Source organism: Hippoglossus hippoglossus, chromosome 12, assembly GCF_009819705.1.
Source record: "Hippoglossus hippoglossus isolate fHipHip1 chromosome 12, fHipHip1.pri, whole genome shotgun sequence".
NCBI lineage: Eukaryota > Metazoa > Chordata > Actinopteri > Pleuronectiformes > Pleuronectidae > Hippoglossus > Hippoglossus hippoglossus.
The window spans coordinates 5,358,772-5,378,937 of record NC_047162.1 but is presented as its reverse complement, the minus strand read 5'-3'; the positions used below and the strand labels follow the sequence as shown (position 1 = coordinate 5,378,937).

The following is a 20,166-nucleotide window of genomic DNA, read 5'->3' as shown; positions in this document are numbered from 1 at the left end:
TTGGATCACTCGTTTGTTACATTGCAAAAATTTGAACTAATCATATAATAGTATTTATTTGTATTGCTTTAAGTAATTGGCAATGAATGACTACTTTTTTAAATCATGAATAATTTGCTAAGAAAGTGCTCCAAATGTAAACATACATGCTATGTATGATCTAAATATGAAATCTATAAACTTTTCTCAAGTAACAACATTATTATGATTTGTTTCACTCCAACACTGTGTTAATTGATCAGGGCCATGTATCCTGTATCTATATTCAGAAAGACAGAGGTAGATGTTACTGTACTAGTTATATTTATTCACAAAATTTAACATATTTACAACATTCACATCATTAAAATATTTATAATATTGTACAAAGGGAGAACGGGGGAGGGGTTTGTTTTGAGGAGTAGGAAAAGGGTGAGGGTGGCGGGGCCAAGGAGGGAAGGAGTGGGTGAGGTAAGAATGGGTGAAGGGAAACGTTTAATCATCCCTCTCTTCTTTGAGCACTGATTCGCCTTTTTCACCTTCTCCACCTCTTCTCTCTGCTCCAGCTCATCTCGGCCTCCACCTTTCTGCAGCTCAGTCCCATAGTTGGAGTCGTCTCCTCCTGCTTCACCTCCAGCCCCGACTCTTCCTATGCTCCTTTTCTTTTGAAGTGCGCAAGCCCGGGCAGCCGATGTAGGGAGTTAACCATCGGCCTCCTCTGTCCGACCTCCAGCAGGTTGACCTGCCCCTTCGGAGCCTGTTTTTCCTTGTCGACCTCCACCTCTCTGCTCCAGCTTGTCTCAGGCTGAGGTGGCTCCTGCTGCAGACTCGCCTCCATACTCTTGGACTTGGCCTGACACTCAGTGAGCTCGGCCATGCAGTCAATGTAGGCCCTGAGGCGAGCACGCCGTTTTGTGGTCTCCTTCTTTATGAGACCATCTTTGTCTTTTAGCTGGTGTTCCACCTGCTCCACCTGCTCCTTCAGAGACAAGTTTCCATTTTTAAGAGCCATAATCTCCCTGTTGGCTCGGAGGAGTTCGGCTCTGAGGCTCAACACAATGTCTGGTTGCTGCATGTTTACAACAGAGAGCAGATCTATTTGTTGATGAAGCTCTTGGTACAGTTGATGCTCTATTTTCTCTTATCTGCTGAGTAGTTTGTTGTCTTTATGTTGGTTTGTGGTCGTCGAGGATCGTTCTCACAAGAAGTTTCCGTTCTCGTCTGGATCTAGAAGTCAAATGACGTTTGTCTGCAGGTGACAGGATGAAATAGTGTGTAAGATTTAGGTGAAATTGATCTATTGACAAACATTCAATATAAAACAATTGACACAGAGAGAGAGACACACAGAGAGACCCAGAGAGAGAGACACGCAGAGAGAAGGAGAGAGAGGGAGAGAGACAGACTGGCTGGTTTAAGCGAGAGTGAGACATACAGAGACACCCAGAGAGTGAGACACAGAGAGATAGAGAGAGACAGACTGGCTGGTTTAAGAGAGAGAGAGAGACACAGAAAGAGTGAGACACACAGAGAGACACAGAGAGAGAGACACACAGAGAGACCCAGAGAGTGAGAGAGACACAGAGACACCCAGAGAGAGAGACACAGAGAGAGAGAGAGAGAGAGAGAGAGAGAGAGAGAGAGAGAGACTCCCCTCCTGCTATGTGTGTATCTGGTTGCCATGGAAACTCAACTGAATGCACCTGTTCTCCCCCCACTGGGAAGAGACAAATCTAAACTCTGAGTGCAGCACTCAAACAATTATAATTCAAAAACTATAAGTTCTATCTGTGAAATATGGAAACCGTGAGAATCCCAAGACTTTGCCGAACACAGAGATATATTTCGGATTTGTGAGAGTAAAGAAATAGGACCGTGGGAGCGAGTTATGCGAGTTGATGCTCCTTCCAGAAATGTTTTTTCTGAAATAACATTAGACCCAATGGAGAGGGATTGGTTTTTCCTTAAAGGAGCTACACACCTCATGTAATGTGCTCCTAGCATGAGCTTAAGCTCCCGTCAACTTGTCCTTAAACACATTCAAACTCCCCATAAACCAATTAAAACTCACCAGTCAAAAAAAAAGCATTTTCATCAATCACCATGGCAACCAGATGCTTTGATATGAATTTGAATCTGAATTTGATTGGCAGGGATGGCAGTTGTTTTTTTATTACTTTCTCTGCAATACTATAGTTAAATACCAAGGTTAATCTTCCCACTGTTACAAAAATCACATTGTTTGGTAGAATAAGATGTGAAATGTGAAAATATCCTGGTGCTAAAGATGTGTTTTCCACAATGCCTCGCTCTGCCTGGCCTAGGCGACCTAACGCTACTTAGCATCACGCTATCACGTATCACTTATTCATTATCACATATCACAACATAAAATGACAAGAATACCACAGGAATCAAAGATAAGCAGCAGAAAACACAAAACAAGCCAGCAACAATATTCCCACATTTGTCCTAGAAGCAACAGAAACCAGCACAGAAACCAGCACATTATCCACATTTAACAGCAGCAGGTAACAGCAGCAACTTCATATTATACAGTGGTTTCATTTCAAACTTAAATTATGAGCCTGAATTGTATCGGTTAGCATGCTGGGTAAATACAGAGAGAGAGTGAGACATGACTTACCTCAGTCAAGGTCAGAGTGCAATAGAAACTGTCTTAAACTTTAACAGTATTTAAGGCAATCAACAGCCAATCAGGGGTCTCCTATCAAAATTGTCCAATCAAAATCATCCTGTTGTCACAGCAACAATGGGGGTATTGAGGGAGTGTCCCTGTCAATCAAAATCAGCTTCTATTTCAAATCTTAGCATCTGGTTGCTATGGTGATGAAAACACCTACTGATGAAGAAGTTTTGCGATCATTTATTTCAGTAAATACTTTTTTCTTACTTAGATATTTTGATGACTATATTTGATTTACATTTGAAATAATAATGTTATGAATAATAACTAAATATTATATAATGTTATTAATGCTATTTAATTATATGTTTAAAACTCTTTAAAACTCACTAACTGAATGCACCTGTTCTCTCCCCACTGGGAAGAGACAAATCTAATATAATAATAATAAATAACAACACAGTGGAATGTTAGTCAGCTTTCCCTTGAATGCCAGCGAGCACGGTGTGTCGCGGCTCGCTCTTCCTAGCTCTACTGGAGGTGCTAGCGAGGGGCTACTAGCGCTAGCTGAAGATGACACACTCGGGCTCGGAGACCGCAGGACATTAAACGCTGTACAGCCCTTCAGATCCATTGTGTGGAGACATAGCACAGAAGCATTTATAATTAAAGCCCTCAAAAAGCCAATTCATTTGCCTGAAAAATAATTATAATAACAAGATAAATGAAAAAAAGTATATATATTAAACTTCAAAGAAATAATGAAAAAGAAAAAAAAATATATATATATATATATATATATATATATTATTATTGTAATAATAATAATTGTTTAGATGACACTCATCTCAATTTGAAGTTGATCTGATGAAAGCCCTGGGACAAGTTCATCAAAGTAAAAATGTGAAAAATGGCCAAAATGGCCACTAAATGCAAAATGGCGGGCTTCCTGTTGCTTTTTTCAAAGTGCACCTCTAGACTTTTTTGTTTGTCTGGTCATGATACACCTGTGTATCGATTTTTGTGAAGATCGGTCAATGTGAACGCGTTCCAGGGGGCGCGGGGGGGGGCGCTGTTGAGCCATTTTGCCACGCCCATTTAAAATTACTCCATAATACGTAAATTTTCACCACTTTCTAATTTTCTGCAAACTTTGGTAACTATTGGAGCATGTTAAAGCCCTCAAAAAGCCAATTCATTTGCCTGAAAAAAATAAAAATAAATAATCCTTACAATTTCAATAGGGCCTCCCACTATCTCCTACTGTTCGGTGCTCGGGCCCTAATTAATAGTCGAATCCTTATTATTATCTCTCTACTAACACTATATGTGCAGTATTACTTCCATATCACTTACTGCTATCATCATGGTCATTACAACCTTCTATAGCCCACAATACTATGCTTTAGCATAAGTTTACTGTTTTAAGTAACTTGTTTTTATTTCATTTTTACATAGTGATGTTAAAGTAACCTGGGATCTGATCTGACATATGAACTCATCAGCACCTCTCATATAACACAGTGTACTACAGTGTGTAAACATGCAAACAGAAGCAGGAGCATTAAAAACAAAGTGTGTATTTGTGAACCTGTAAACCGAAGCTTCATTGTGCTCTCACAAACAAAGCCCCCGCCCACTCCTCAATTTTGAACCAATGAGATCCACGCCTCCACAGCTCGTCTGCCTATCAACCGGCGCTCAGCCCCCCTGCATGACGTAACACCCAGTCTGAAAGTGCAATGGCGATATTGGACAATAACAGCCGTCGCTTTCGGGGACCACATCTCTATTATGTGGCTGAGGCTGGAGCAAACACCGTCAGCGGGCTGCAGACGCGCGTGTAACATCCCGCACGGTGCGCGAGCGGCAACGTGCCACCGGGAGACGTGATTCCACGGCCCGTGCACGCGATGACGGCTTAGACCCAAACCGCTGGTAAGTGTGAACTCCCGGTGATGGAGATGGAAACTGCTTCTGCAGACGCTTCCCCAGCAAATGGTCCCCGGCAGGCTGGAGGTTTGGAAGGGGCGTGGCGGCGCTGGGTACCACTTCTGACTCCAGGATGCTGATAGCTTAGCAACAAGGAAGAAGGAGCAGGAGGCTGGAGACAATGGATGTGCGGGTTGTCAGCAGCGTTACTGGGTAGGCTTGGATGTGTATTGTTGGACTAGAGAGCGAGGCAGCCGGTGATCATCACCATCATCATCAGTTTGTGCCAAGTCAACCACAGGGAGCCATGAATGTGGGAATGTAAACAAAGGGTGTGGGCCTGTCAGCTGGCCTGTGAAGAACCAGGATCACAGCAGGAGGAGGTTTTACACCCATGGTACAGTCATGTCTGATGGGTGACAGCGTGTTTAAAAGGCTGGACGCTGCTGTCAGAGGCACCAACTGCTGCCTGGAGGACCCCAACTATTATATTCTATATATTATTTACATCCACTTTAACCTTCACTAGTTCCAGCATCTGAATGACTGCTTTTCTGTGACAGTAAACTGAACATCGTAAGCTTTTGGATTCAGTATCCTTGGGTTTTGACTCTATGATCAATTTAATCAAGAGAATAATCTGCCGATATGATCGATGGTGAAAGCAATCGTTAGTTGTGGCCCCACCGAGGTGTAAAAGCCGCCACATGCTCCATGACAAATGTTGGTGAGTAAACTAACTTGTAGTGCTGACATATATTCAGCTGATCATACTCTACTTATAGCAAATATTTACACACGTTCAATATGAAACTTTATTATTTATATATATGATGTAATGTCATTAATGGCCTGGGCGTTTATTGTTTGACTGGAGAGCGAGGCAGCCGGTGATCAAGGTGGTGATTAAAAGGTTGGACGCTGCTGTCAGAGGCACAAACAGCTGCCTGGAGGACCCCAACTATTATATTATATAGTTCACTAGTTCCAGCCTCTAAATTACTGCTTTTCTGTGACAGTAAACTCAGCAACATTATGGGCTGTTGATCGGATAAAAACAAGCAATTGGGTGCACATAACTTGACTTTTTAAAGAAGTTGTTTTCCTCAATTTTATGACATTTTATAGACCAACGATAAATTGTTTGATCGAGAAAATGATCTGCTGGTATAATCGATTAAAGCAATCATTAGTTCCTGCAGAAGTTTAAAAGCTGTCTAATGTTTCATGACAAAGAGCAAAGTACTCGTTCACATAAATGACATGAAAAAAATAAGAAACATAATACATATGGACGCTTGTTATTGGATCACATAATATATATTGATTATCATTCCCTTTAACATTTATGGTTAGGCATGGTATTGTTTGAATAGAGTCAGGGGCTAACAGGTTTATTTTGCTATATTTTTGTCTACAGACTTTGATCAATGAGACATTTGCATCACTGAAATAGAAAATCTGCTGAGTCAGGCCCTCAGTTCTCCATCCTGTAGACTCGTCTTGTGAAGGGACCATGTCTCAAAATAGAGTTAAACCTTTTCATTCATAGTTGTAGTAGTTTGTTGTACAACAGTATTAACTTCTACTCCACCACATTCATTTGATTGCTTTAGTTTCTAGTTACTGTACAGATTCATATTATTCATAAAAAAATATAGTGGACAGATCAAATATGATGTGTTACTACAGAAAAGTTGTACTGTGGTATAAAAAGTACTTAAATATTGATCCACTTGTACACATGAATGCATCAATTACTAAAATTCAATTATATTTTTAAAAAATTACTCAGAAATAGGTGAGTACTTTTACTTGTTCTCCTTAAAGTACATTTTAATGCTAATACTTTTATTGAAATTTAAATACACAACTTAAATTTGTGTTTCTACACCTCGGTATTGCCACTGTACCTGAGTAAAAGTTCTGAAAACATTTGCCACCACTGGAAACACTTTATAAAAGGAACCTTATTACATATTTTAACATTTGTACACAGACATGTGGCAAATCAAAGGAAAAACCTGAATAAATGAGTAGAGAAACCTAATGGATACGTACATTACATGGCACAGTCACGCTGTTAATTCATCCAATTATGCTCTGTGGCATTTTCCCCAAAAGTAACTACATAAGACCTATTTTCCCCTCAGGACATAGGTATCCTGTTAGTTTTTGTATTGATGTTGAAACTGTATTGCTGACTCTTAAGGCTTTACACAACTATGCCACTATGTACATCATGAATTTACTAGCTATGACCCTGGGTGCAATCTCAGATCAGCTAAAAGTCGTCTTCTTTCGTGAAGCACTTAGTGACTTTGATAAATAGCCTTTGTAACATTGTAAGAGGTGTGATACAAACAAATCTTGTGCATTAGTGTATGGACAAAACACGAAGAGCTGCTCCTCCTAAGGTGAAGAAGACTGTCAGTGCAGCACATGATCAGACTTTGGAATGTGTGGAAAACAGGGATTTGGTCAGATGAGCTGTGATGATGCTGTTGGGCCATTGTGCTGACATGGTTTGAGTTCACTTGTCCTGCTTAGTTTCAAAATGGTTTGAATCTTATTGCCTACACTGCCCATTTCAACCCAATAAAAAAATTAATGTAATTAATTGGGTGTGGGCTTTACACACATTGCATCCAATCGTATACAATGTTTGTTTGTCCATTTTCCTTACAGAATTACTGCCAAATTGCTTAGAACTGGAATTCTTGAAACTTACAACTAAATACAATTTCGTAACTTTTTTCAGGAACGTTTTCAATTAGCTGAAAAATACAGAATCCGTGAAAAACAGCATTAGCAAAATATTCACTACAGCTAATTTCTTACCCAGCACTTCTCTAACTGCTGTATCAAAATTAAATAATGTCTTTAAAGTGTCCTGTACCCTTGACATTGTTTCCCAGGTGCGACGTGTGAACAGACACCATGGCCGCACAGGAACCGTCCCCTCCTTCGTCCATGGAGAGCAACAAGCCCGGCTTCCCCAAGAAGATCCTGGGCAACAAGCTGGAGGACAAGCACCTGTGCAACTGCTGCCACAACATACTGCGACGACCGTTTCAGGCCCAGTGTGGACACCGCTTCTGCTCCTACTGCTTCAACAGGACAGTCAGGTGAGGAGCTGCCCAAGTGTAATGTCAACAAGAGATTTGAGAGAGAGGACTAAACAACTGAAAGCTACTCGAGCTGTCGAGTTGAGATTGACCTGAGGCTGAAGGGTCATCTTGTTAGACCCTTCCCTCTACATTCAAAATAATAACTGGTACATTAGCATTTTCAATTTTTTACCACATGAAAAGAAAAACATCTAAATTATTTTACTCTAAATTTAGCACCTGAAGAATTAACTAGAAAAAAAGAACTAGAAAAATATGTATGAATAAGGTTCATTGCTACTTCTGAGTAAAATGTTGCCCTCAGAAATTTCATTAAAGTGATATAAGGTGTTACTGCTATTTGTTAAACTGCTATTGTACTGATTTGATTCAAAAATGTATTTCCCTCTGACATCTGGAGGGAAAGAAGTATAAACTTGAAGAACTTACTTCAGTACAGCACTGGAGTAAATGTACTTAGTTCCTTTCCACCATTTGTTACCTGATGTTTTTAATTTGTTGTATATCAGTACATGTTGTTGTTTTATTGCAGTAATGGACCCCAGAAGTGCAGTGCCTGCATTAAAGAGGATATTTTTGAGGACCCTACGTCCATTTTGAAACAAGGATGTGTGAGTATAAACATATTTTTATCCATCACAGTAAAGTATCATCTTTACTAATTAGATTCATAATAATTGTGCCTTGAATGCTCCAGTAGTATTTTAATCAAAAAACAAATTTATAAGATCAAATCTTTTTTATTGATTGTCAATAAGATGTGAGAAAGTTTGTGGTCAGAGCTTCCAGAGCTCTCCAGATGTTCTGTTTTAATCAAACAAGAATCTTAAACCCAATTCTTCAGTTTATTATCACATTAAGAAAAGCATGATATCCTCAAAACTGAAAAACTGGAGTTGGAGAAGCTTGTAAATGTACTTGCATCATTGTTTAATTTGAATTAACTAATCATTTCAGCTCTATTGTCAATATGCATTCAAATTATGATTTTTAAATATGTTTTAAAAACAAAGTTGAATTATTCTTTACTGTAAATCAAGGGGAAAAAGTCAAATAAAAAAAAAAAACCGTGAAAAACAAAATGAGACAAAACAAATCAACAAATTGACCAATTAAAAATGCATTTAGGTATTAACAGTTTTTATATATTTTTGGACGGAAAATTTGTTACATAAGCCTTTTAATTTATCACGTGGAGCGTTTCTCAGACCTGCTGTGGTTTTTCAGCTGCTCACTGACGTTATGTTCCTCTACTGCTGCTCTAAGACGACAATTTCCTGTCAGGAAACTCAGACACTAATAAAGAAGCACATGCGCGGACAAACAAAGAGGCTTTCATTTCGATGCAGACTCAGACACAGCTATTTCTATATATAATCATTTCAGATGTTTGTCACTTCAGTCCCACTGGTGACGAGACCTTTGTCAGGTTGAAATCTATGAATGATGCAGAGCCTGATTTCATCATGGTCTCACTGTAGCTTTTCATCATACATAACCACTAGTAGAAAAAAATATGAAGTACCAGTATAATCATGTAAAAATACTCTATTACACGTGAAAGCCCTGCATTCAAAATCTCTTGATTAGAGCCAGAATTATTATCAACAAAATGTACAGGAAGTGACTGAAGTCAAAGTCCTGGTTTTTTGAAAACATCTGCTGTAACTAATGTAATAATAATAATAATAATAATAATAACTTGAATTTATATAAAGCCTTTCAAGAGACCCAAGGACACTTTACATGTGTCAGTAGGGACAGAAAGAGAAAAGAGGCCTGAGTGAACAAAAATGCATGTGATGTAATCTGATCGTTATGCATCAGTGTTTGAGCAGCATGTTACTGTTGTAGGTGCTCAAGGTGAAGCTAGTTTTATAGACTTCAATGTTCAAAGGTTCAAAGTGTTTTTCATACATACAGGAATTCTTTCTTTGCCTTCCACTATGAATACCGTGTTTGTGAAGGATCTGTGTCAAATACTCACTGTCAGGGCCAGTGAGTATTTGAGTATTTGTATAGTTTGGCATAGTGCTCCTCCTTTCAACCTTTCAAATGGTCACAAGATCAATCTGAAGTGGCTGTGAGAAAAGAAAAGAAAGTTCTGGAACAGGACTTTGCATTCTTTTTTTCCCTAATATTTGCTTTTGAAATTGATTTATTTACCTCTCTGGTTATCAAACCATGAATGAAATGTCAGTAAATGTTGTGGAATAAAAAGTAAAATATTTCCCTCTGATATATAAAGTACACGTAACTTAAAACTGTAATAATATAAAGTACTTCAGTAACAATAGTAAAGTATAATTCATCAATGTACCTCTCTTTGAGCCCCTAATGTCCAAACAGTTCCAGGTACTAAGAGGCCACAGGAACTAAACCAGGAAACTGAACTAGGTGTTTGTGTTTCCAGCACATCATAGGAGCAGGAACATTTTTATTTTGCCTCTTTACATCTGTTCACCTTCAACTACAGTTATTATCTTATTAACATGGTGCAAAGTGGATGAGAATGAACTGCTCTGTGCTGCTTCATAGCTACGATCTCGTCTCACACTCCTGCAGCCATAGTTCTGATGTTGAAGTCTGGTTTATCAGATAAATAATAATAATTCACACAAAAGCTCATGAAGGACAAATGTTGGTGCTCACGATTCTTGCTTTTTTCAATTCACTCCTAAACTCACTATTAAACTTCTGAAGTAAAGAAAAATAATCAAATACAATTTCAATCCACACATTTCCTCAACATAAATAATCAATATGATGGAAACGGGGATGGAAATGGAAACATTGCACAGACACAGTATGACACCTGTTTGTTTTTTCTTGCTTTTTCAGGCTTTTCCTGACAACGCTGTTCGAAGGGAAGTTGAGAACCTATCAGCTGTTTGTATCAATGAAAGTTGCACTTGGAAAGGCAGCATAAAAGAGTATGAGGTGAGACGACCTTAGACGGAATTTCATGACTTTCTTATGCCTGAACATTTTACTTTGATAGGGAGGTGATCCTTTGTTACCTCGGCCAGGGATGTTTTTGTTTTCTCCATCTCTTAGTAGCAGGATTACCACAACACTTGGTGGAAGGATGTCTTATGGGTCAGGAAAGAACCAATACAAAGTTTGTGCAGATCAGAATAAATGGGCAGATCCAGGAGTTTTGTTTCACTTTCTCCCATGCAACAGATTCAGAGTGACAGGTACACAGACTCAGGAGAGAACTGCATTGCATGCGACTTATACGCACACAACTGCAGCTGAAACTAGGAGGTCTGACTGTGGACAGACCCTCACTATGAAACTTTGGCAGGACGATTTAGAATATGAGGCGCTGCAACAGTCTAGATTATTAATGGGAAACACTGCTCCGACATGACGAGATGGGACATAAGGGGAGGCATATGCTTTCAGTGTCCCTCTAGTTTTAACTGTTTCTAGATGGATACAAATGTGCTGTTTTTCCTGTTGCCTCTGAGCTAAATGTTGAGCTTATGGGCTTCACCTTGCTGTGATGGTATGTGGATGTTCTGCAGACAGTATAGTCAGAAGTGGCCAAACTGTAAAGTCTGCCACAACAGCTCATCCTCAGCTCTCCTTCCTTCAGCTGAACCACGAGGGGAAGTGTGAGTTCATGATCATCCCCTGCCCGTCCTGCAAAGAACGAATCCGCTTCAACGAACAGGAGCGCCATAACGAGCGAGAGTGCCCGGAGAGGACGCTCAACTGCAAATACTGCAAGGAGCCATTTCACTTCAAAAACATCAAGGTTAGAAATTATTTATTTGGATTTAAGACGCTCGTGTCATGTCTTAGTACATCACAGCAGCTCCTCTTTTTTTTTTCTTTTTCCAGGCACATGATGAGATCTGTCCCAAGTACCCGATGATCTGTGAAGGCTGCGCCAAGAAGAAAATACCCAGAGAGAAGGTGAGTCAACTCTGTTAAGCTCATGTAGACAAGAGAGAAACATTTCGTTGCAAAAAAGGGTCAGAGTCTCATGTAGCTGCAGCACTTATCTCCAGTTTCAAGATGACACTCAGTCACAGAGACACAAGTGAAAAATACAGACTGAAAAACCTAGAAGGTTTTATAAATATCTTCTTCCTGCTGTTCTGGATAAATTTCCATAGTTCTTTAAGACTTTGCTAAAAATATTTAGTGCATTAAAATGTGTGTTTTCTCCACTGCACAATAAAAAATAATAACCATGTTTTCCACTTATGATTCTGCTTTCCATCCAGGTATCAGATTTATTTCACATGCAGTTTACAACCGTATAAAACAAGATAGAAATAGAAATTAAACAGATTAATGAGGAACCTGCTTATATATAATTATATTAACTCAAGAATAAAAAGATAAATGAAAAGAAAGCGTTCATTACATCAGCACATAATAAACATAATAAATCAAGTAACAAAACAAAAGCATTAGTAATAATCAGGAACTAATCAGACATAAATTAAATTTGAATCATGACTCAAAATTGCAGCAGACACAATATGTTTTCATTCAGATAGTTTGAAAAGTCTTTTAGGAAAATGGAAATATCTTTTAAAAAAGTTGTTTATTGACCTGCTGGGTTGTTGAAATGTTACTAGTTATATGTTTTCTATAGAATCTGATGCTTTGCCGTCTTTTTCACTAATGTCCTTTTGTTTGTTTTTGTGTTTTTTCCCAGTATGTGGACCATATTAAGTTCTGCAGCAAATTCAGAACTCCGTGTCGATTTCATGTTGTGGGATGTGACATTTCTGTAAGTAACTGCATTATTCAATATAATATAATATCAATAATATTTTTATATATATCTTTACACATGCGTTCATTTTAAGGATTGTATGAAAATTATAAATTTTGGTAAGAGGGGGTTAGAAAGTTTTAAAAAAAAAAATTATTTGAAGGATAAGCAATTGTATCACATTATTTTTTGATTTTCAACACTGCTCTTTGGAAGATGTGTGGAAGAAACATCTCCAACATGCAGGGCGGCAACTGATCATTAGTTTGATCATATGATATAATGATGATAATAATATAAAGGCATTTAAACTACTGTATTTACTGTATATGAGACCAGAAAGCAGAAGTAATGAGACCGTCTTTGCAGTAGAGCCTCTGGTCATTAACCAGAACCACCCCCCCTTTAATGTAAGACACAATGATGTGTGATGGATTTATTCTCAGAGAATAAAATAAAGTGCAGTGAGATTCAAGAGGCTTTAAAGATAGAGGTAGAGGCCTGTATATACACATTATAAGTGCAGACATAATTATGGCTGTGTCTTCTGTCTGTTGACTTGCCAAAGTCAAGCAGGATTTGTTTCGGTACAACACTTTTGACCTCCAGTTTGTCACCTCCTTTGTGAAGGTGGAGAAGGAGAAGATTCACGAACATGAGCGCACCTACGCCTACGAGCACCTCAATCTGTTGTTGCACTACATCATGGGCATGAAAGTGAGCATGGAGGGCCTGCAGCCCCAGGGACTGGAAGTAGCCGGACACAAACTGCTGGAGCTCCAACAGTCCCTCAGGGAGCTCGAGGCCAGAGTCTCCCAGCTCAGCACCACCTCCTCTGGGCCTCCCGTGCAGGGAGCCGCCGCCGCCGCCGCCTCCTCCTCATCCTCCAGCTCCGGTCCCCCCGGTCCACCTGCTTCAGCTCCTCTCCCCCCACTTCCCACTCTAGCTCCCACCCTCTCTGTGTCCACCTCTTTCACACCATTGCCCAGCTCGGTGGGAGCAGCGCTGGAGCTCCAGCTCCACAGTGAGAAGACCAAGGTGGCCGAGCTGGGGCGCAGGTGCACGGAGCTGGAGGTCAAATCAGGAACGTTTGAAAATGTGGTGTGTGTGCTGAACAGGGAGGTGGAGAGGTTTGCCACCACCATGGAGGCCAGCAACCGTCAGCATAAACTGGACCAGGATAAGATCGAGGCTCTCAGTAATAAGGTAGGACTGAGGGGAGACAGAACCAAGACTGCCCTGGTCACACTCTCAAACACACATGACATTATACATATACCTTTATCTATAAATGGACCACAGATTCTTGTTCTCCAAGAAGAATGAAACTATTAACTGTCTCCTTTTATGTAGCAGATATTAGATGGATTGATTGGAAAACTTGTTCAAGCAGAGTGGGTGGTTCTATTCCAGGTGCGACAGCTGGAGAGGACAGTGGGGCTGAAGGACCTGACAGTTGCTGAGATGGAGGGCCGGCTCAGAGAAATGTCTGCCACCACCTTCGACGGCGTCTTTGTCTGGAGGATCTCAGATTTTGCCAAAAAGAGACAGGATGCGATTGCCGGTCGAGCCCCTGCCATGTTCTCACCAGGTATCATGGGTCATTATTGTAGATCCATGCATCCATCATCTATACTGCTTAACCTTTGAGTGTCATGGAAGGGGTTGGGGCAGACAAGCGGACATTGGGCGAGAGGAAGGGTAAAACCTGGACTGGTGCAGGGCTGATATAAACACTCGGCTGATTGGTCAGGCTGCTATCACATGACCCTCTTCCATTGTTGTAGAATTCAACCAATTACAAGTGTTTCAGACTCTGTTGTCTTTGCTAAAAGCTGTTGTGCAGTTAAATTCTGCATTTTACATTGACACAACTGCTTACATGCACATGCCCAGTGTATGTGAGTGGTCTTGTAATATGCATTCCCAGGCGTGTTAGTATGGACGGGTATTAAAACCGATATAGAGATCGTTTCAACAGAAAACGTAGTGGATGTCGCCAAAGTCTCCAATTTACCTAAGCTGCATAAACATTTCTACAGAAAGGTCCTGGTCAGCCAGCAGTTTCAAACCCTGAACTCTTTCTGAAAGGCGACAGTGATAACCACTACACACGACATGCTTCCCATTATTGTAGGGGAGGTCTACATAGATGCAAATTTGTGGATCCCATTGGAAACAGACATGAAGAAATGTTACCTGAGACTGACCAGTATAAATTCGCTCGATCCAAAATTGACCCCGTGATAGTCAGAAATCCTGTTTTGCATTACATTTTCCCTGCACCTGAAAGTTCACACTGACACAGTAAGGATGAGCAGATCCACTCAGCTTAGAACTGAAACACAGAGTCGAGACCTGACCCCATCCAACCTGATTACACTCAATATTCATGGATCCAGTCCCACTTGGGTGGCAGGTCAGGCTCTGTTGCTGAAAGCCAAGTCAACCTGTTTAGATATGAGTTACAGGAGCCTGATGACTGAAGCTGAATTCTCCTTCCCACTATTTCCCTTTCAGCCTTCTACACCAACAAGTATGGCTATAAGATGTGTCTGCGGATCTATCTGAATGGAGATGGGACGGGGCGTGGCAGCCACTTGTCCTTGTTCTTTGTGGTGATGAGGGGGCTGAGTGACGCTCTGCTCAAATGGCCCTTCAACCAGAAGGTAAAATACACAAAGGCAACAAGGGGTATCTACGAAATTGTTGTTGTTTTTATTCACGAAAGGCTCTTCTACGGTTTGCTTTCCAGACAAGTTTCAAAACAGTTTCAGCACTTAATCATCCACACTTCTATCCGCTGATGATCAATTTTAACATTAGGTCACCCGGCTGCAGGATGGGTATGACCCGGCCCGTTGTTGCATGTCTTCTCCTCTCTCTCGCCCCCTGAAATGCTTAACTGTCCTATCAATAAAGGCTTGATGACTTCATCTGACACTAGACCAGGTTTAACTTTTTTGCTGAGCTATCTTAAATGGTTTTACCAGGGACCCCTGATTTGCCCCCTCTGCTCTATTCAAATGAATGACTGGCTTTTTTTTTCACACAGAGCCCAAATTGGATTGAGCTTAGTGACTATGCCCCAAATCTTTCAATAGTGCATAACACAATTTGATGAATGCAAACATAATCTCTCTATTTCTTCCTTGTTTCCAGGTGACATTGATGCTGCTGGACCAGAGCAACAGGGAGCACATCATCGACGCCTTTCGACCTGATGTCACGTCCTCCTCCTTCCAGAGACCCGTGAGCGAGATGAACATCGCCAGCGGCTGTCCGCTCTTCTGCCCGCTCTCCAAGCTCGATGCCAAGAACTCATACATCCGCGACGACACCATTTTCATCAAGGCGATCGTGGACCTCACTGGCCTCTAGATGGGTGATTCCACAGGGTGGGACAGTTTGGCAACCAGGCAGCTCTTAGACCATTACAGCTTCATTTTGGCTCAATCGTGGTCCTTCTAGGGCTCCTCCGTTCAGGCATCTTACTGTTCCCCTGCAGCTTTAGGGAGACAAACATGCTTGCAACTGTACGCTGGGTGTGGCGGCAGTTTGCTCAGTCCAGGCAGCGCTGGCATCGTCATCGTGGCCTCAATGCGCGAACCACCGTCATTGCTGTACATTTGGGGTGCAATACTTTTTTTTTTTCCCTTTTGACTTCACAGCACCAGTCCCACGGTGATAAAGTGTCATTTCTATTCTGCACATATACGTTTTCAGTTAAAGGACACAGACGTAAGCACCAGTGCAGCGTGGTCGGCGCAGTGTCGAGTCGAAACAAATTGTTGACGGAGTGAAAAGAGCGGTACAGCCTCTTTTTTCATCTCCTGCGTGTGAAGAGTTGGGACATGAAGACTGTTAGAGGAGGATTGTAGATTACAGGTCGTGTAAGTGATGATTCTGATGTCGCTGTAGAACGCTGGCAGTAGCCTTGTACTAGATTTAGAGCGTGGCTTGATGCAGTTTTAGCTTTTTCTTGCAGACTGTGGATATTGTGAGCTTCTCAATTCCAGTGTGGAGTGAATTTGCATAGACAAACGTGGAGTTATGTTATGAATAAGATTACAGGCGTTTATTTTTGCCTCTTTTTTTGCGCAAAGTGCATGCTGCTGGCGTTTTAAGTATAAATTTGCTCCTTAATACGACTGAGCTTTATGAGGGTTCCTCGTTTGTTGTGAAACTTGTTAGTGAATTAGCCATCCGTGATGGTGGACATTGCCTGCATGTCTTTGGAAACAGGCTATTTACATGTAAAGTCAGTGTCGCGTACGTGTTCCTAATAGGGGTTGGTGGTTCTGATCGGTGGTTTGGTACATCTGTGGAAGATACAGTGAAGTTACCAAGGAGTCAGGGCAGCTTGCCAGTCAAGCCTGAGGCGTTAAACTCCAACAAACACACATAGATGGAGTTTTCCCCCTGGGATATGCTCATTAGCTCACATCTCAACACATAGTACTGTGCCCCACCACAGACTGAGGTCAACACAGATTCCACGAAATGAAGGAAATGTCCGTTCCTTGTTTTCTGTCCTTACGGTATATGTGTATTTCTGCTGCTCTGAGATCTAATATATATGTTGGCACAAATAAACATGAGGTAAATGTGTGCGGAGGGTGAGAGGCTGAAACAAGAAGTTGTGATGCGTTGTTGTAGGTGATGGGCCATTGTTGACTTTATTTATTGCAGATTGATGTTCAAGTGCAGCCCCGGATTAATCTCGAAACTTCAGTGTTTTAATGTGCTCTCACTTTATTTCCCATACGGCACCGCAAATCAAACACAAAGATCGACAGTGACATATATCGAGATGTTTCTGCAATTATTCTACGTGTCCACCAGGGATTGCTGTTCTACTTACTTAGCATGCATGCTGAGGTTTTAAGGTTTCACGCTGGCCTGTTTGAAAACCAGTCTCGACCTGTATTGGAACCTCTCTGTGCATGGGAGGCTTCAATTCATATTCACTATGGAGTTACACGCCGGTTTCCTACGCGTGTGAAAGCATTTATTTGTATTTGTTTGGATGAGAAGACGTAATCATAGAATAGTTATTATGTTATATCTGGCGCTGCGTCTGTTTCAACAGATGCCTCTGCCTATATTCATAGCAATTTATAAATATGTATCTTTCATATCATACTGTTGAAATAATCTATATATCAAAGTTAATATACACGAGATGTTATAATAAACATAGTATTACTGAATACCTTATTAATTCTATATCTATATACCACCTTTTTGTTTGTCAAGATGGTTTGAACAGGCCAGGACAACCCCTTTGTGCAGTGAAGACTAGAGTGCAATATATGATTATGTCTTAGTTAGGTTTCGACGACACCTTGGATTTAAGGGTTAACAGAGGTCATGCTCAATGTATTTGTCGCCGTTTGTTTACATGAGTCATTATGGCGCTGCTGAAGAACTGCAACCAATTTTGAACTTTCCAAGGAAAAATGGAGCTTTCCTTGTCATCAAGAATACATCAACCTGATATCACTAACATGGGAACCTCTAGTCTGTAGTTCCTCGTGAAGCGAACCCGCGATTTTTACCCGAGACCGTTTTAACGTTGAGGAATTCTGGCTATAACCAGTGAGTGAGTTTCTATCTCTTACTCCAAAAACCTGTCAGTGACGACTGAGCATGTGATAAGTAGAATTACATGAACTTTTTAAACCTCCCGTGTTCTTGTTAATGTGCCAAAATCAGATATTACCTCTGTATACTAACAATGTGGTATTGCAAGTTGTATTTTATGTTCTATGCTAAAAAATATGGTGCCAAATATACAGGATTTATATTTAAGTTTGTGTGTGTGTGTGTGTGTGTGTGTGTGTGTGTGTGTGTGTGTGTGTGTGTGTGTGTGTGTGTGTGTGTGTGTGTGTGTGTGTGTGTGTGTGTGTGTGTGTGTGTGTGTGTGTGTGTGTGTGTGTGTGTGTGTGTGTGTGTGTGTGTGTGTGTGTGCCACTTTTACTAATGATGCATGGGTCACTACTTCGGTGCGCACCAGAGAATTAATACTGTCCCATGAAGCTGTCCTCAGATGACAGACCCTGCTGAGGTTTCTGAATGTAAGCTTTAATTCATTTAAAAAAAAAAACAACACAACAGCAGTTCTGTAATGTGATGCAGTTGACTTGAATCAACTTTATTTGTGCACTTTGTATCGGTTGTTTGTCCAAACAGGGTATTTTGTTGAGTGATTTATGTACCTTGAAATCAGAGCCATATATATTCTGATGTTGATAATTGATGTATTATGCTATAAAGGACATGCAGTATGTAATAAAGTTTGTTAGTTTCAGCCTGGCGATTATTTGATTTGATTGATTGTAGAAAAATTCTGATCTTAAGTAGAAGTGCAGAGTTAAATTTAAATACACACTAAAATCACTGTTTGGGTTAATATAACACAGATGTATGTAGTACAGGATAATGCTTATTATAATCCCATGGGTTGTTTAAACCCAGTGTTGGTATTATCTTTTCATATTAGTGATGTATTATTTATACAAAATAAAATAAAATAATTTGGACAGAGTTTCAGATACATCATGGTAAAGTTTTAACATTAAAATTGTCACAAAATGTATTGATAGTTGTACAAAACAATGTAGATGATATACAAAAACTGCAAAGAATATACACGTCATTAACAATTACAGTAAAGAGAACTATATTTTAATCAGGGTAAATAATGCATCACAAATTTAAAAAAAAAAAACAGGGCTGACATTGGTTTAAAAATATTGATATTGATAATATAGCATTTACTGATTGTTTATGGTTTTATATGATCTATTGGTCCACTCAGACCCTGCTAAAGGGTCACACAATAAAAATTAATTATTATTATTTACAAAAGTGTATATAGGCTTCATTTTCTCAACTCTTGTCTAATCTTTGCTGTTTTATGAAGTATGGAATAATTATTCCTGTTTGGGCCACAAAACATCACTTAAATGAAAGTACAGACATTGTAAATATGACATTGAGCCCCAGCACTGTGGGGCCACTGACTCCTCGAACCTGATCACAAACCAAACATGTTGTTACACCTTGATTTCATCTTTAATGGCACTCAGCAGAGTTCATACCTCAGAGGCCAAATAATCATGATTTTCCAGGTCAAAAATATAAAAGAAAAAAAAGGAGGGGTCTGATAGTCTAAATTATTTATACATCATAAAACATAGTTAAAGAAAGTGAAAAGAAGAATCCTTAATCTGCCCCTCAATCTGCATCCACACCAAACTCTAAAAGGCTCTTCTCCAGCTCCATTCCTCCACCAAGTGTTGGAAATCTGTGAATTAGTTTTTGCATAATCCTTTTTAAAAACCAACACCCGTGAAAACATAACCTCCTTAACCTCCATAACCTATTGTACTTCATAATAGTATTTATTTTTTGTGGAAAATATTAATTCATCAGAAAAGATACTAATTAGCAAGTTTATAAACATATATCATATCAAATTTTATTTAGAAGTATAAAAAAGCCTCAGTAATCCTTCAAAGTTGCATAGGAGTAAAGTATTTAAGTGAATGTATTTAGTTACTTTCCAGCACTGCTCACTAGAGGGAACTATAGATCCATTAAAAAACAGACTGTTCTGGTAGTTACCCAGTACCCAAAAATAAAACATTAAATTACATTACATGTCATTTAGCTGACGCTTGTATCCAAAGCGACATACAATTAAAACCTGATTGAAATAGACTTTATTA

The 20,166-nt window shown here is 40.0% G+C and overlaps 1 protein-coding gene and 1 long non-coding RNA gene across 4 annotated transcripts in view; one reads left to right on the top strand and one right to left on the bottom strand.

Moving 5' to 3' along the window:
- The window catches only part of LOC117771270, a 144,755-nt gene that overhangs the window by 64,109 nt on the left and 60,480 nt on the right, over positions 1 to 20,166 (bottom strand). The gene's annotated exons all lie outside the window — the stretch shown is intronic.
- Positions 4,345 to 18,743, top strand: LOC117771259 (TNF receptor-associated factor 2-like). 3 transcript variants are annotated; one of them, XM_034601423.1, is made up of 11 exons: positions 4,345 to 4,564; positions 7,477 to 7,686; positions 8,222 to 8,300; positions 10,531 to 10,629; positions 11,297 to 11,455; positions 11,542 to 11,616; positions 12,371 to 12,445; positions 13,061 to 13,636; positions 13,844 to 14,021; positions 14,951 to 15,099; positions 15,593 to 18,743. In XM_034601423.1, the coding sequence occupies exons 2-11, from the start codon at positions 7,499 to 7,501 to the stop codon at positions 15,809 to 15,811; spliced, it is 1,797 nt and encodes a 598-aa protein (XP_034457314.1). In that variant the 5' UTR covers positions 4,345 to 4,564; positions 7,477 to 7,498; the 3' UTR covers positions 15,812 to 18,743. The 3 variants fall into 3 exon arrangements, with proteins under 3 accessions (XP_034457314.1, XP_034457312.1, XP_034457313.1); XM_034601421.1 differs by having other exon boundaries at positions 11,294 to 11,455; XM_034601422.1 differs by lacking the exon at positions 4,345 to 4,564 and adding an exon at positions 4,603 to 4,771 and having other exon boundaries at positions 11,294 to 11,455.